This window comes from Delphinus delphis, chromosome 5 (assembly GCF_949987515.2).
Source record: "Delphinus delphis chromosome 5, mDelDel1.2, whole genome shotgun sequence".
NCBI lineage: Eukaryota > Metazoa > Chordata > Mammalia > Artiodactyla > Delphinidae > Delphinus > Delphinus delphis.
The window spans coordinates 63,981,804-64,000,154 of NC_082687.1; the positions used below are offsets into that span (position 1 = coordinate 63,981,804).

The 18,351-nt window shown below is 47.8% G+C and overlaps 1 protein-coding gene across 5 annotated transcripts in view; it reads right to left on the reverse strand.

The window, feature by feature from the left end:
* CRACD (capping protein inhibiting regulator of actin dynamics) overlaps window positions 1–18,351 on the reverse strand; it is a 182,199-nt gene that overhangs the window by 51,975 nt on the left and 111,873 nt on the right. For all 5 annotated transcript variants that reach the window (XM_060012482.1, XM_060012481.1, XM_060012479.1 and 2 more), the window contains 4 exons: window positions 17,246–17,410; window positions 14,540–14,608; window positions 12,128–12,310; window positions 8,740–11,473 (listed from right to left, as the gene is read on the reverse strand). In XM_060012482.1, coding sequence (XP_059868465.1) covers window positions 8,740–11,473; window positions 12,128–12,310; window positions 14,540–14,608; window positions 17,246–17,410 — 3,151 coding nt within the window. The remainder of the gene's footprint in view (window positions 1–8,739; window positions 11,474–12,127; window positions 12,311–14,539; window positions 14,609–17,245; window positions 17,411–18,351) is intronic.

Consider the following 18,351-nt stretch of genomic DNA (forward strand, 5'->3'; position numbering starts at 1 on the left):
GTCTACCTGAAAAAGAATTCAGAATAATGATAGTAAAGATGATCCAAAATCTTGGAAATAGAATAGACAAAATGCAAGAAACATTTAACAAGGACCTAGAAGAACTAAAGAGGAAACAAGCAACGATGAACAACACAATAAATGAAATTAAAAATACTCTAGATGTGATCAATAGTAGAATAACTGACAGAGAAGAATGGATAAGTGACCTAGAAAATAAAATAGTGGAAGTAACTACTGCAGAGCAGAATAAAGAAAAAAGAATGAAAAGAACTGAGGACAGTCTCAGAGACCTCTGGGACAACATTAATTGCACCAACATTCGAATTATAGGGGTTCCAGAAGAAGAATAGAAAAAGAATGGTACTGAGAAAATATTTGAAGAGATTATAGTTGAAAACTTCCCTAATATGGGAAAGGAAATAGTTAATCAAGTCCAGGAAGCACAGAGAGTCCCATACAGGATAAATCCAAGGAGAAACACGCCAAAACACATATTAATCAAACTGTCAAAAATTAAATACAAAGAAAACATATTAAAAGCAGCAAGTGAAAAACAACAAATAACACACAAAGAAATCCCCATAAGGTTAACAACTGATCTTTCAGCAGAAACTCTGCAAGCCAGAAGGGACTGGCAGGATATATTTAAAGTAATGAAGGAGAAAAACCTACAACCAAGATTACTCTACCCAGCAAGGATCTCATTCAGATTTTATGGAGAAATTAAAACCTTTACAGACAAGCAAAAGCTGAGAGAGTTCAGCACCACCAAACCAGCTTTACAACAAATGCTAAAGGACCTTCTCTAGGCAAGAAACACAAGAGAAGGAAAAGACCTACAATAACAAACCCAAAACAATTAAGAAAATGGTCATAGGAACATAACATATCGATAATTACCTTAAACGTGAATGGATTAAATGCTCCAACCAAAAGACACAGGCTTGCTGAATGGATACAAAAACAAGACCCATATATATGCTGTCTACAAGAGACCCACTTCAGACCTAGAGACACATACAGACTGAAAGTGAGGGGATGGAAAAAGATATTCCATGCAAATGGAAACCAAAAGAAAGCTGGAGTAGCAATTCTCATATCAGACAAAATATACTTTAAAATAAAGACTAACAGAAGAGACAAAGAAGGACACTACATAATGATCAAAGGATCAATCCAAGAAGAAGATGTAACAATTGTAAATATTTATGCACCCAACACAGGAGCACCTTAATACATAAGGCAAATACTAACAGCCGTAAAAGGGGAAATCGACAGTAACACATTCATAGTAGGGGACTTTAACACCCCACTTTCACCAATGGACAGATCATCCAAAATGAAAATAAATAACGAAACACAAGCTTTAAATGATACATTAAACAAGATGGACTTAATTGATATTTATAGGACATTCCATCCAAAAACAACAGAATACATATTTTTCTCAAGTGCTCATGGAACATTCTCCAGGATAGATCATATCTTGGGTAACAAATCAAGCCTTGGTAATTTAAGAAAATTGAACTTGTATCAAGTACCTTTTCCGACCACAGTGCTATGAGACTAGATATCAATTACAGGAAAAGATCTGTAAAAAATACAAACACATGGAGGCTAAACAATACACTACTTAATAACGAAGTGATCACTGAAGAAATCAAAGAGGAAATAAAAAAATACCTAGAAAAAAGTGACAATGGAGACACGACGACCCAAAACCTATGGGATGCAGCAAAAGCAGTTCTAAGAGGGAAGTTTATAGCAATACAATCCTACCTTAAGAAACAGGGGCTTCCCTGGTGGCGCAGTGGCTGAGAGTCCGCCTGCCAATGCAGGGGATGCGGGTTCGTGCCCCGGTCCAGGAGGATCCCACATGCCGTGGAGCGGCTGGGCCTGTGAGCTATGGCTGTTGGGCCTGCGCGTCCGGAGCCAGTGCTCCACAACGGGAGAGGCCACAGCAGTGAGAGGCCCGCATACCGCAAAGAAGAAAAACAAAAAAAAAAAAACAAAAAAGAAACAGGAAACATCTCGAATAAACAACCTAACCTTGCACCTAAAGCAATTAGAGAAAGAAGAATTAAAAAAACCCAAAGTTAGCAGAAGGAAAGAAATCATAAAGATCAGATCAGAAATAAATGAAGGAAATGATAGCAAAGATCAATAAAACTAAAAGGTGGTTCTTTGAGAAGATAAACAAAATTGATAAACCATTAGCCAGACTCATCAAGAAAAAAAGGGAGAAGACTCAAATCAATAGAATTAGAAATGAAAAAGGGGAAGTAACAACTGACACTACAGAAATACAAAAGATCATGAGAGATTACTACAAGCAACTCTATGCCAATAAAATGGACAACCTGGAAGAAACGGACAAATTATTAGAAAAGCACAACCTGCCAAGACTGAATCAGGAAGAAATAGAAAATATGAACAGACCAATCACAAGCACTGAAATTGAAACTGTGATTAAAAATCTTCCAACAAACAAAAGCCCAGGACCAGATGGCTTCACAGGCGAATTCTAGTAAACATTTAGAGAAGGGCTAACACCTGTCCTTCTCAAACTCTTCCAAAATATAGCAGAGGGAGGAACACTCCCCAACTCATTCTACGAGGCCACCATCACCCTGATACCAAAACCAGACAAGGATGTCACAAGAAAGAAAACTACAGGCCAATATCACTGATGAACATAGATGCAAAAATCCTCAACAAAATACTAGCAAACAGAATCCAACAGCACATTAAAAGGATCATACACCATGATCAAGTGGGGTTTATCCCAGGGATGCAAGGATTCTTCAATATACACAAATCAATCAACGTGATACACCATATTAACAAATTGAAGGAGAAAAACTATATGATCATCTCAATAGATGCAGAGAAAGCTTTTGACAAAATTCAACACCCATTTATGATAAAAACCCTGCAGAAAGCAGGCATAGAGGGAACTTTCCTCAACATAATAAAGGCCATATATGACAAACCCACAGCCAACATTGTCCTCAATGGTGAAAAACTGAAAGCATTTCCACTAAGATCAGGAACAAGACAAGGTTGCCCACTCTCACCACTCTTATTCAACACAGTTTTGGAAGTTTTAGCCACAGCAGAGAAGGAAAAGAAATAAGAGGAATACAAATCTGAAAAGAAGAAGTAAAGCTGACACTGTTTGCAGATGATATGATACTATACATAGAGAATCCTAAAGATGCCACCAGAAAACTACTAGAGCTAATCAATGAATTTGGTAAAGTAGCAGGATACAAAATTAATGCACAGAAATCTCTTGCATTCCTATACACTAATGATGAAAAATCTGAAAGTGAAATCAAGAAAACACTCCCATTTACCATTGCAACAAAAAGAATAAAATATCTAGGAATAAACCTACCTAAGGAGACAAAAGACCTGTATGCAGAAAATTATAAGACACTGATGAAAGAAATTAAAGATGATACAAATAGATGGAGAGATATACCATGTTCTTGGATTGGAAGAATCAACATTGTGAAAATGACTCTACTACCCAAAGCAATCTACAGATTCAATGCAAACCCTATCAAACTACCACTGGCATTTTTCACAGAACTAGAACAAAAAATTTCACAATTTGTATGGAAACACAAAAGACCCCGAATAGCCAAAGCAATCTTGAGAACGAAAAACAGAGCCGGAGGAATCAGGCTCCCTGACTCCAGACTATACTACAAAGCTACAGTAATCAAGCCAGTATGGTACTGGCACAAAAACAGAAATATAGCTCAATGGAACAGGATAGAAAGCCCAGAGATAAACCCACGCACATATGGTCACCTTATCTTTCATAAAAGAAGGCAGGAATGTACAGTGGAGAAAGGACAGCCTCTTCAATAAGTGGTGCTGGGAAAACTGGACAGGTACATGTAAAAGTATGAGATTAGATCACCCCCTAACACCACACACAAAAATAAACTGAAAATGGATTAAAGACCTGAATGTAAGGTCAGAAACTATCAAGCTCTTAGAGGAAAACATAGGCAGAACACTCTATGACATAGATCACAGCAAGATCCTTTTTGACCCACCTCCTAGAGTAATGGAAATAAAACCAAAAATAAACAAATGGGACCTAACAAAACTTCGAAGCTTTTGCACAGCAAAGGAAACCATAAACAAGACCAGAAGACAACCCTCAGACTGGGAGAAAATATTTGCAAATGAAGCAACTGACAAAGGATTAATCTCCAAAATTTACAAGCAGCTCATGCAGCTCAAAAACAAAAAAACAAACAACCCAATCCAAAAATGGGCAGAAGACCTAAATAGACATTTCTCCAAAGAAGATATACAGACTGCCAACAAACACATGACAGAATGCTCAACATCATTAATCATTAGAGAAATGCAAATCAAAACTACAATGAGTTATCATCTTACACCAGTCAGAATGGCCATCATCCAAAAATCTAGAAACAATAAAGGCTGGAAAGGGTGTAGAGAAAAGGGAACACTCTTGCACTGCTGGTGGGAATGTGAATTGGTACAGCCACTATGGAGAACAGTATGGAGGTTCCTTAAAAAACTACAGATAGAACTACCATATGACCCAGCAATCCCACTACTGGGCATATACCGAGAAAACCGAAATTCAAAAAGAGTCATGTACCAAAATGTTCATTGCAGCTCTATTTACAATAGCCCGGAGATGGAAACAACCTAAGTGCCCATCATCGGATGAATGGATAAAGAAGATGTGGCACATATATACAATGGAATATTACTCCGCCATAAAAAGAAACGAAATTGAGCTGTTTGTAATGAGATGGATGGACCTAGAGTCTGTCATACAGAGTGAAGTAAGTCAGAAAGAGAAAGACAAATACCGTATGCTAACCCATATGTATGGAATTTAAGAAAAAAATATATCATGAAGAACCTATGGGTAAGACAGGAATAAAGACACAGACCTACTGGAGAACGGACTTGAGGATATGGGGAGGGGGAAGGGTGAGCTGTGACAGGGCGAGAGAGAGGCATGGACATATATACACTAACAAACGTAAGGTAGATAGCTAGTGGGAAGCAGCCGCATGGCACAGGGAGATCATCTCGGTGCTTTGTGACCGCCTGGAGGGGTGGGATAGGGAGGGTGGGAGGGAGGGAGATGCAAGAGGGAAGAGATATGGGAACATATATATGTGTATAACTGATTCACTTTGTTATCAAGCAGAAACTAACACACCATTGTAAAGTAATTATACCCCAATAAAGATGTTTAAAAAAAAAAAAAAGACAGGAATAAAGACACAGACCTACTAGAGAATGGACTTGAGGATATGGGGAGGGGGAAGGGTAAGCTGTGACAAAGCGAGAGAGTGGCATGGACATATATACACTACCAAACTTAAAATAGATAGCTAGTGGGAAGCAGCCGTATAGCACAGGGAGATCAGCTCGGTGCGTTGTGACCACTTAGAGGGGTGGGATAGGGAGGGTGGGAGGGAGGGAGACGCAAGAGGGAAGAGAGATGGGAACATATGTATATGTTTAACTGATTCACTTTGTTATAAAGCAGAAACTAGCACACCACTGTAAAGCAATTATACTCCAATAAAGATGTTAAAACAAAAAAAGAATTATGCCCAAGATATTATCCAAGAGATGGCGGAAGAATGAGCAAAACTGCCAAAAAAAAAAAAAAAGTAAATAAAACAAGGTTTTGCTAAATTCTATGGAATTTTTGAATAATTTTTTTGAACAAATATATGACTATGGTCATTCAGTCCAAGAAGTAACATTAGGAACATTAATGTAAAAAGTGTTTCTAGAGGCTTAATTACAGCATTTTACAAATACCAGGTGAGAATTACAGCAAGAAGTCCTAGGGTAACAAATGGGAAGATCATTTAACCCGGGAAAGAACTCCTCATCCAGGTTTTACCACTATGAGGAACAGGCAAGTCACCTAACTTTTTGGATGTTGATGTCCTCATCTGTAAAATGGAGCCAGGACAATGCACACGTGCTGTGAGATGAAATGAGATGGTGTAAACAGAAGCCCTTTGTAAGTGATTAAGCACAAAGGATTACTGTTGTTGAAATTTTCCACAACAGTAAAATCCCTAACTTCAGTCAAGGTTTTAAAAGACAGAGAAGTTCTTTGTTAATCGCATAATCTTTTTAATGGGGGAGTTCAAAGTGTCTAATAAAAAAAAATTTTATTTTGTGACAATGCTTAAACCTATTCTCTTTCATTCTAAACTCACTGCATGAGGAGAACCACAGCCAGCCCACTCAAGTTCCCCCCTCTAGGCTCTGGGGAGACGAGCAAGTGTATCCTGGCATCTAATCACTGCTCCTGTAGGTCACTTCTTGGGAGAAAGGACCACTTAGTATCTGTCCTACCCACTGGAAGGAGGTGAGAATCTCAGCATGAGATGATATCTGGTGATATCTATAATCAAAGCATTGGAGGACAGACACTGGGGGATTATCATTGTTATTTCCATTCCCACTGGAGTGGGTTCAGTCAATGCCTTCCCAGGGCCTTGGGCCCATGTATTGGTCCTTGCTGACCTCTACCTAGGGAATGGAGACCCCTTTCTAAATCGGTGTCTCCAAAAAAGTGTGTGTGTGTGTGTGTGTGCCTTCAAGGATGTGCAAGGCAATTCACTGAGAGTGAAGAAAGAAAAGATTAAAATTTCTATTTACCTATTTTAAAATCCAGAAATAATAGAATCGAGCTTTTCTAATACTGAGTACCCAGATGCAGACACCTCACTCAGCCCATGTATCAGAAGGCCGTGTATAACCAATGGTATGTTTAAGGACTCCGGAGGCGGGGAGGGATGGAGATGGCAGAGTAGGAAGATGTAGAGCTCTCACCTCCTGCCAGCCACCAACACATGAAAAATACATCTACATGCAGAACACTTTTCATGGAACGCTAGCTGGAAACTGGCAGAAGAACTCCTATCAACCAAAGTTGCAAGAAAGATTTCCACATGACTGGGTAGGATGGACAAAAAGGCATAGGGTTGGGACCCCTGCCCCTGAGAGGGATCTGAAAGGAAGAGAAGGTCGGTATGGGTGGACCCTTGCCCTGGGGAGCCAGCAGGTTGAGCCACAGACTGGGCATCCCAATCCTAGTGTTGTACATGGAAGGAGACAAGTCCCCTTGGCTGCCGGGAGAACCTCTGGGACACACAGAAGGGCTGGAGAAGCCTAGACTCTACTCGTGAGGAGTAGAGCACTGGTTGGTCAACAATCATGGTGGAGAGAACTCTGCACTGGTGGCTGCCACCTTGCTGCACTCCCCAGTCTGAGCTGGGTGAACACCCCAGCCCCACTCACTCCACACCACCGCTTGGCGTGAGACCTGGGCCAACTGGCCCCCTGGGGAAAGACTCAGTCTAGCTACACAGAGACACGCTGGGGGCCCTGGGTGTGATCCGGTGGGGTGGTGGTCACTGTCAGTGTGTGCTCAGGCGGCCCCACAGGAGCATGCCGCAGTTTGTCTCCCAGCCTAGCAAGAGCGCCCCACCCACTCCACACTGCAGCTTCGCTCTGGATCTGGGGCAGACAGGTCCCGGGAGAAAACGGCCACAGAGGCAGCCCGTGTTTCTGGTGGCAGCACAGCCATCTCAATTCCTGCAGCCACAACACCCGGGTCCCCAGCCTACTCCACGCCACAGCCTTGCACCAGATCGAGGATGAACACGACAGGGGAAGGGACGTAACCCTGCGCTGCGTCTGAGCAGAACCGTGGACGCCTACAAAGGAGGTGCACAGGTCCTCTGGACGTGTGGGCCTCACTTGCTTCAGCAATCCCCTCCTTTGGGGCAAGGCTTGGTTAAAAAGGACGATAGTGTCTTCCATAAGGCAAGTAACCAAACCAACATCTCTGGGAAACAGCTGTTTTCTCTGCAAAAATCACCCCAAACCTAAACAATTACCTAAATCTTCCCTAAAAAACCTGAGGGGAGAATTTCCCTGAGAAATACGAGTAACTTCCTGGGCTATGAACCACACGTGACCACCTACTCTGCAAAACAGGAAAGAAAAAGTATCAGGTGAAGGTTCTTGAGGCCCCAAAGCCAATCCAGGTGATCACCATGCTGCCCCAAACATCCAGCATGAAGAAACACTAGGGGCAGAGGCAGGGGTAACGGTCGCTCTAAAATTTCCGTATTGGAGGGCTTCTCAGTGGCAAGCTGGTGGGGTCAGGATGTATATGTGGGCATTGTGCATTAAATTGAGACAAACTTGATTATGCACACAGGCTCCTTAGGGGGGCTGTCCAAAGCCCCCTAACTTCCCACCTGGGTGCCGCTAAGTGCCCAGAGACAGAACACAGACACTGGTCTAGGAAACTCCAGTCTTTGCTGTCACTGCACAGGCCCCTCATAAAGATGAATGACATCTGCGTTAACTTGGACCACGTTTCAACTTCCACTGCCAATCCAAAGTGAAATCAGGCTCTGCCAGCACCTCCAACTTATTACTTGGGTAAGTAAGGATCATTAACGGTGTGGACTGCAGACACGCAACAGTCAGTCCACGTTTCCAAAACTGTAAAGAAAAGTAAAGAGCCTCACTATGATCCATGAGTGAGGGCCCCTGGGGAATTGGGCACCAGCCTCTAATTAAAGGAAGTGCTCCAACGCCAGCTCCGGGGGCTACTTCTGGCCCTGGGCACGGACAACAGGCTGGACAGAGGCAGAGGTTCTGCAACCTACGGTTACGCACCTTTCCTCCCCGCCTCGGGTGTCGCGGAAGGCTTTTCCTGCCGGGCGGCAGACGGCGCCAGGGAAGCTGGCTTCCTCTCTGTTTCCACCTCTTCCTCCTCATCCCGCTTCTGGTCCTTCCTCTCCTCAGTCGGCGGGGGTGAGGGCGTCCGGGGGCCCCCATTGTCCCGGCCCTCCTTGCATGGCTCGCCGGGCTCCGGGTCAGGCTTCCCCGCCCGGCGAGCCAACAGCTCCACCAAGTAGGGCCTGCTCAGCTTGGAGATCGGGGAGGACGGCGGAGTCTGGCCCGCGGGCTTGGGAGCCAGGGCTGGCTTCTGGGCCAAGGGCGTTCTGTTTGCTGCCCTGTCCTGCTCTGGAGCCGGGGGCCCAGGCTGGGCTGCAAGAGGAGAGTGGCTGGGAGGGCTTTCAGCAGAGTCCTTCCAGGGGGCCGGGGCTTGCTTCCTCTCGGTGGGGAGAGACGGGCCATGCTTGAGGGCCGCAGCCTCTGTCTCTCTCTCTCCAGCTGTGCTCCCCGGAGCTGACGGCACCCCATTGATACTGTCCCCCGTGCTGCTGTGCCTTTTCTTCTTCTTTTGTTCTGTTTGTTGGTCGCAGTGGAAGCGCAAGGAGTAGTTGGTCCTTCTCAATTTTATTCCAAAAGGGGAAGCTTTATCCTCCCCACCTGGCATCACGGGCTCCGGCTTTCCTGCTCCACCTGTGGTCTCGCTGTCCGAAGTGACCACGGGTTCTGCTTGGGCCACTGCTTTCTGTGGAGGGTAAGGAAGGCTTGGAACAAGGAAAGATGGAAGGTCTTTGGCAAATTTGCACCCCTCCGTGGTGTCCGTTGGCTCCTGGTGTGCCCCCGGTTTCTCTGCACTCTTCACGGGCTCTTTAGTATCAGCAGCAGGGAGCTGGGGCCGGGCCTCTTCGCTGGGACCCGGCTGGGATCTTTTTCTAACGCTTTCCGCTTCCGTGTTCTGTTTGGAGATCTCCCCGCCCCCATCAGAGAATTTCTGCCAGGCAGGCTTAATGGAGAACTTTGCATTTACCGGCGGGGTCCTCCGGAGGTTCCCGCGGGAATCACATCGGCCCCTAGGCGTGTGTTCATCACCCGGCCGAGACTGGTCTCTCTCACCGCGCTGGTCACTCTCTGCGTTCCTCAGGATTCTGGACCGAATGGAAGCCCATTCAGCGAGCGCGGCCGCGCTGCTCGGAGACTCCTGGGAGGGCCTGGTCTTCCCACTGCCTGCCCGGGGGTCGCCTGGGGCTCGGGGTGGGTTCTCCAGGGCGGGGACATCCACGTGCTTCTTTTCTTCTGACAAGCCCAGGAGGGACTTGCACGCCGTGTCCTTGATCTGGCTCAGGTTGACGGCCGGGCCGCAGAGCTGGGCTCCCGTGACCAGAATGGCCGTGTGTGGGATGCTCAGGGACGAGGGCAGGGCGTGGGAGGCCGGGCTGGCTTTGGGGGCCTTTGGCTCTTGGGGACCAGAGGCGAGCCCCTCATCTTTCATGGGCTTCACGGGGCTCAGATTGACTTTGGGGAAGAGAATTTGTTTCCCTCCGGATGACACCTGGAAAGTGTAGGGTCTGGGCATGGTCTGCCTCTCATCTACCTCCTGCCATCTGAGCTCCTCCACCCTTCTGTCTGTTTCTGGAGCGGCAGCTTCTTTCTTCTCTCCTGGAGCCAACGCCTCTTCCACCTGGGCCTCTTGTTTCTGGGGCAGCTGTGTGTTGGTTTCTTCCCTCTTTTCCCGCCATCCACAAGGTTGATCCCCGGGAACATCCCCCTGCTTTCCGGCCTGCTCGCCTGATGGCTCGGTGGCCTCTGGGCTCTGCTTCACCCAAACACTCGGCTCCTCAGAGTTTTCTCTTGGCTTCTCGGGTGTCAGATGTTCTTGTTCTGCTTTCTCTGCAGTGTCGCTCTGAAGTGGGCTCCTCAAGCCCCGTTTGTGGTCCAGCAGCGGCTGATTCTCCTCTTCCACTCTCGGTGCTTCCTGAAGCTTCTCTTCCGCTTCCTGCCTCCTCTTCGCCTCCGCGTCCTCCTGCCGTCTCTGCGCCTCCAGCTCTTCCTGCCTTCTGAGCTCCTGCAACCGTTTTTCCTCCGCCGCCTCCTCCTCCCGCCGCCTCTGCGCCTCCAGCTCCTGCCGCCTCTCCTCCTCTTCCTGCCGCTGCTTTTCGGCCGCCCGCCGCCCCTGCTCCTCCAGCCTTCTGAGTTCCTCCAGTGCTCTCTCCTCCTCTTCCCGCCGCAGCTTCTCGGCCTCCGGCCGGCTCCGCGCCTCCAGCTCCTCCTGCTGCGCGCGTCTCTCCAGGCGCCGCGCCTCTTCCTGCAGGCGACCCGGCTCCTCGGCTCCCAGGCGCCCTTCTTCGTCTTGCTCCCTCCGAGCTGCGCCTGGGCAGCCCGGCTCTTCCGGACTCTGCGCCTCCTCTTCACGCTGCCTCTTTGCTGCCTCTAGCTGGACTCCTTCCTCCTCTTCCTCCTCCAAGAGCTCCTCCTGCCTTCTTTTCTCCTCCCAAAGCCTCCTCTCCAGGGCCTGGAGCCTCTGCTCTTCCAGGCGTCGCCTCTCTGCCGCTTCGGCCTTTTGCCGTTTGCACTTGGCCTCAAGTTCTTGCCAGTATTCTTCTTGGCGTCGCTTCTCTTCCTCCGAGTCCAGCGCCTCTGGCTCCTCTTCATGCCAGATTGGCTTGTCTTCTCCAGGGTGCCCATTCTGGTCTAGGGACAGCTGATGCGGGAAGCCACCTTGCTCGTTCTGTCGATCCTAACATTGGTAAGGGAAACAGAATTAGCTTTCCTTGTGCACAGGCTACCATTACAATCCTACTCACAATGTGGGTGGCCCTCCTAATCTCAAAAGTAGGGGCAATGTTCCCCTCTCTACGCAGAGACAGGTAACCTTGGGTATCCCTCACACCAAGAGTAAACTGGGGGTGGGGAAAAGAATTTCATCTTTGTGTTTCCTCTCTACATGTCATCCTCAAATTCTTTTTTTTTAATACACATGAATAATCATAGGAAAACTGGTAGTCCAGCATTAGAAAGGGGAGGAAAAATGCAATTTGTGCTTCATCAACGTCCCCTGAAACTTGTGACTGAGAAGTCTCCTCTAATCAAACTGAAGAAGCTTTGGCTAAGCCGTGGCACAGGAAAGTGGGCCACCCGTCTGTTGCAAAGCACACAGTGTCCGGAGCCCCTCCGCAGGCAGCCTCTCTCTCTCTGAGGTCCACCAGCCACCGGCGGGCAACACGTCAGAAAGGGTGGTGGAAAGGAAATGGGCCCCTTCACCCTTGTGCCTGAGACACAGCCATCCCCGACGGGGACAGACCGAGTTCCTTCCATAGGCCCCTCAACAGCACCATCCTGCTAGGCAACATTAATGCCCAGCCAGCAAGGGTGTCTACCGGGCCATACGTACCCCGACAAGTCGCCTGTGCTTCCTTGACACCCTCTGGTTTTTTGGCTTAATGGACAGTTTGTGCTTGGCGGCACTGTTGTCCAGGCGGGCGATGGCCAGGGGGATGGCATCTAGGTTGACACTTTCGATGGTGCCGGCAGAGGAGAAGTGCCTTTTTGGCCGAGATGTTTTAACTGGAGCAGCCTACGGTGGAGATTGAAATATGAAGTCAGTCCGGATCAGAGAACGACCTGCAAGGAATCCCGGCATGGCGGCACTGGTTGGAGCTCGCACCTCGCCCAACCTGGCCCAGGAGATGCTGGCATGCGGGCGGGGCTCGTGGGCACAGTGAAGTGAACACTGCTTTTAGAATCAAAAGACGTTGAGTATTTGTTTTGCCAGTGATAATCTGTTATTAACTAGTAAAGGTCATTTAATCTTTCAGGGACTAATTTTCCTACTCTGAATGGTACGGGGGTTAGATTAGACCAGGCGTCAGTAAGACACAGGCGAGGTGGGCCAGTCCTGCCTGAAGACTGTCTGGCTGAATAACGTTTTCCTGGTACAGAGCCACACCATTGCCCTTGGCTGCCTCTGCGCTGAAAGGAAGAGCAGAACAAAGCAGAGTCTGGTAGTTGCAACTTATGGCCACGAGGCCTAAAATAAGTAGTAGTTTGCTAAGCGCTGGACTAGCTCATCTCTATGCTAAGAACTCTGTAATTCTAAGAGCCTTCCGCTGCCACAGACATGGTGTGTACATACCTCAGCTCCTACGTTAGCCTCCTCAAACAGGGAATGTGTCTTTCTGGACTTTGTATCAATCCTCTTTAATGCCCAAGTAGCAAATCTCATTTGGTTAAGTGCTCAATAAATATTTACTAAAAGAATGAAGGAACAATAAAGTATAATAACCTCTCTGCCTAGGGCATAAATTTTCTAATCAGCAAAAATGTTTTAGCACGATCATGCCAAAGTCACCGAGCACTGGTGCACTGGAAGTGAAAAGGAGGAGGCCTGGGTGAGAAGGTGAAGGGCAGAAATGTGCTACACACAGGGGAAAGGCAATTCTGCAGAGGATGAGCCGCAGAACTGCTTGCGGCTCTGTCATACATGTGTGGTCACTTACAAAGCGCAACCTCAGACCAACCGTATACATTTAGTTAGGTCAGAGAGACCCAGGCTCACAGTCCACGCTGAATCAGATGGTAAGGAGCCACGCCTGTAACTTCAGAGTATTCACAGGCAAGCAGCGAGGCAAGGGCTCCTGGCCACAGCACGCCACCGCGCAGCAGAGGGCGCTCACGGCCCTAACTGCCTTCTCCAGCAGCTGAGCTACAGGCTCAGCATCAGCGGAGGCCAGGGTTCCCCTGTTTTGACTGTGTCCGTGCACAGTAAGGGCAGAGTCAATGGGGTTGAGCTGGTGGCTTTGCTTTTTGCAATTATCTTCCATATTTATGCACAAAGATAAAGGAGCCAGCTAGCTCCAAGAGCAAAACGAACGCTCAGTAAATACTAATTTATGACAAGAAGCATGGAAGTAAGGAAAAATAATCCCAGCCTTTGGTCTCCTAAGCTTTTATTTATTTATGGTTATCTTTATAATAGGTGTCAAATTCTAAACTACTGTTGAAGAGAGATGAATTAAACATTTATTTCCATCCCCTAATGGATGTGTGAGTAAGAGGAGTTAAAGCCAAATGTGATAGACTGAAGGTGCAGATAAAGCATTTCAAGCTGAGATTTAATGCCATGTTTCGTCTCTAGTTATTCAAGCTGGGCCTCTTCATCTGGGTGGTGGAACTGTCTTGAGTCATCCCCTTCAGAAGACTCAGGGACATGCCCTGTTCTCACCGTACTGTCTGCCAGACCCCGGGAAGACCCCTGGACCCCTGTGCAGGTGAAAGGTCCTCATGCGAGCGGACTGGCCTCTGTAGAAGTGGCGCACGTGATCTCCACAGGGCTCCCTAGGCTCCTGCAGGTAACGTCCCAGGTTTCAGTGGAATGTGTGTAAGTTAAAATCCAAAAATACACACAAGTAGAGAAACGCTAAGGTCTTTTGGGGGGCATCTCTAAATAGAAGGAGACTTTTCCTTACACACTCTTTACGTTCAGGTGTTTTTGAATGTTTTTTTCAATGGCTTACCGGTGTCTTAAAATACATGAACCACTTAGGAAAACTACCAACACCTGAGACCCCAAACACAGGCGTGGCGGGAGTGTGGCTCTTTTTCAGAGCAGGGTTCAGTTCCAGCAGTTACATCACCATAGAAACAGATGCTCCAACATCTACCACTGGTTGCATTTTGAAGGAATTTAAAGTAATGGACAAAGGTAGCATTTATGAATGGGAAAATGAGGCAGTAGATCGCCCAACAAAAGGAAGAATGGAAGTTAAAGTAAGGAAGCTGCATACACAAGTTCAAATCATACTACCTTCTCTTCCATCTCACTTCCGGCTCCAGGCAGATTCAGAGGACCCGGAGAACTTGGCGTCTCACTGGACTGGAACAGTAGAGAGAGTGCTCAAGTCAAACGCCAGCACAGGAAGTCCTGGGCAGACAACCAGACAGTGTCTGTGCAGGCAAGGGCCACCCCCTCCTCCACGCAGGGGCGCAGCTGGCTGCAGAGAGCCGGCAGGTTCACGGCGGGGACTCTGCTAATGTCCGGACTCCACCAGGGCTCCCGGGGCACGGTGTGTGCTCCCCTCTCCCCCGAGTTCAACACATCTCCCATCTGCGCGGTCTCCAACCTCCGTCCTTGATGTGTTTCCCCACTGATGAGAGAATCTCAGGTGCTGCCCTGCTGCCACCCTACCTGGGAAGCAGGGCCCCAACTTCAGAGCTCTCGGCTTTGCTGGCTGCCTTCCACCCCATGAAAAGGAAAGAAGGGCCCTTCCAGGGGCACACAGGGGCTGGGCTGAGGAAGTGGATGACCAGAGGAGGCAAGAAAACTTGGAAGGAAGGGAGGAAGGGAGGGAGGAAGGAAGGAGAAGAAAAAGGCTGATGATTCACCTCCCAGTCGCCCTGCCTGCCCTGGGTACATGCACATCACGTCATCTGCACCAGCTATACCTTCCATCTTGTATCGCCCATATTTACAAAAGGGTCTCATTGGGGGCTTCCCTGGTGGCGCAGTGGTTGGGAGTCCGCCTGCCGATGCGGGGGACGCGGGTTCATGCCCCGGTCCGGGAGGATCCCACGTGCCGCAGAGTGGCTGGGCCCGTGAGCCATGGCCGCTGAGCCTGCGCGTCCGGAGCCTGTGCTCCACAGCGGGAGAGGCCACAACAGTGAGAGGCCCGCGTACCGCAAAAAAAAAAAAAAAAAAAGGGTCTCATTGTCTCTTACAGAGCCATAACATCAGCTTGCCCTACCTCAGTCCCTTTTCTGTACCACACTTAGAAACACCTTTAGAAAACACAAGTCAGATTATCACTGCCCTGCTTACAACTACTCAGAGGTTTCCTATTACTTTTTGAACAAAATTCACCCCTTCTCCTGTGGTCTACATGATCCAGCCTCTATACTGTGCTCTACCTACCCTTTGCCCTCGTCCCCACTGGCCTGCTTTCTGTTCCTCCTTCAGGACAAGCTCAGTCCCACCTCTGGGCCTCTGTACTTGCTCCCCCTTCTTCCTAAAACACCCTTTACCCCTCCGGTTCTGCTCACGGCTATTCTGACCTCCTTATCTAAAGAAGCAGCCTCTCTCCAACCATATTACTCACTTTTCCATCACCCTGTTTTATTTTCTGTGCAGCATTTTTATTAATCCGAAATTATGATGTGTATCTATTTGTTGACTTGTTTGTCGTCTGACTCTCCTCTCATTAGAATGTAAACGACACGGAAGCAGCCCCTTGTCTAATCTGACCCATCTCTGCGATGCCCACAGCTGGGGGAGCACCTGCTGAACGAATGACCCTCCTTCTCCCCCAGGCCACAGTGCCCTGCACTTATTAGATCTTCAGTAACAGGGAAGACATTTGCTTTGGTCCATAGGAAATCCCTGAATCAAGGCTGATGACCCACGCTGCTGCCCAGCACTCAGGAGGCTGGAGAGAGCACTGTTGGACCAGTGGGAGAGATGGGCCCCACGCCTGCTTCACCACCACCCACAACTGTGGGCGCCAGGAGTCATCAGGGCCAGGGCCAGGGCCAGGCAGAGCTGGGCAACAGAGGAGACTGTCCACCTTTTCTTTCCTTCCTTTGCTCTACATGTCACTTATCTTTTGTTCTACTCTGATGACATGTTAGCTGATAACAAGCACAACTTCTTCCAGGGGCATCTTAATAACACCCAATGTCACTTCAGGCACCATGGTAGGCACAGCACAGAGAATACTTTCTTTTAAGCATGGGAAGACTCGGAGCCTCAGCTAGAGAATAGTTTATCTAGCTACTGGTAGGACTTTTCTTCCTTTTCCCGTAAGAGGCCTGAGGGTGTCCCTTCTGCTGCTAGAGGGACTCTCATTTCAGGATATGCTCAGAGTGTTTCTTTCAAAGCGTCAAGAGACCAAATTTAGATAGGACAGTGCTGGACCAGTGTGACTTTCCTTCCACACTAAGTAGACTTCAAGCGGGTCTGTTTGATATGTTCTGTCTTATTGAGCACCTACTTCTTTCCTCATTTCCCTTTAAATTAGTCCAATTTGACAAGTAATCATTCAGTGCAAGTAAGCAGTAACGATGTCCTGGGGAGACAGAGACACGTAAGATCCAGTCTGTCCTCAAGGAACTCAACGTTTAGAGATGCAGAGAAAACAGATGCAGACGGAGTACAGATGTGTAAGAAGCACTAAGGATGACAGTGAAGGCACAGAGGAGATAGTGCAGCTTGGAGGTGAAGCCAGGCAAGGCTCCCAGAAGAGGTGGGTCAGCCCGGGTCTCCGGGAGTAAGTGGAAGACACTGGGAAGAGCTGGGGCAAGGGGCACGTCTCCCCTGCCTCCCCCTCTTCCAAGCTGGCCCCCCTGCAGATCAATGCACTGGCCCGGGAAGTGCCCTCCAGCCCTGGGCTACTCATCAGGAAAGCTTCTCCCACCTATTCCCTACATTGCAGAGCCCAGGGTTACTGATGCCCCTGTCCACTGCCCAGCACCCTCCTGGGCTTATTAGCAATCAAGTCATTCCCTGGAGGAGCCTTACTTTGTTCTCGGTGTCTGAGAGGATGACGTCCTGCTGAGTCACAATTTCCATGGGACTGGTCAGGACCGGATCCTCCTCCAAGCGAGCCTCGCCACTGTCTGCCTTCTTCATGGGAATGGCATTGGGTGGTGGCTGCCCAAACTTGATGTTCTTACCCAACTGTCGCTGGAGAGAAACAAAAGAAAGACATTCTGAAGCAGTGAAATGGTTCACAATAACCACAGCCAGATTCTCCATAGCTAGCAGGCACTGAGGCATATTCTGTACACGACTAGTTTCCAGACTAGACACCATGCCAGTAAACCCTGATGCAGTCCTGTAATAACTGAATCTGTTTCCTGGTATTTCTTTCCCACCTTCGAGCCGTGAGCTTTTTCATCCAGCCACCTCTTTCATGGAGATGCCAACATTTCCAGGGGGGTAGAGAGACCATATTTCTGATCCAAAAGTTGGGCATGACAAAAATGTTTTGATTAACCTATAAGTTTATTTATATAAAAGTCTTTTAAAGGTACAAAAAATGGATAGAAAATAGTTTCATGAAATGCAAAAACCACTGGGGGAAATCAAGACCCTTGTGGTTGCACAAAGAAGGGAACCCTTCAGCCCTTTTGGACATACTCCCCTTGAATATTTAGGTTTCATCTACCTTCCTCACCAGCCCCTAGCTTGAACATCCTGTTTGGGTTACAGTGGGTACCACTGCCAAATGGAAGAAGACCCCAGGGCCCACAAGTCTTTCCATGATTGATGCTGAGTTCACGGAAAAGATGGAAGCAATCTTGTCCTGCCAATAGGACGGCCTCTTCACCTTGCTGCAGCTACCCACTGTGCCCTACCGGCCAGAAGGAACCAAGTGGGTAAGGGACAGAGAAGGAGGCCAGAGGAAGGGCCAAAGAGGGACTGATCACTGGTGGGAGGGAGCTGAATGGATGGGGAGAAGGAGGGAAAAACAGGGGATAGAAATTAGGAAGATAAATAGTATTCAGAATTAGAGAAAAGCCAGATTAAAAAAAAGGAATTTTATTCCCTGAAGAAAAATATATAAACATAATAGTTTTTAATAAGAGACAAAATATTTAATGGGCTAGATATATTAGATATAA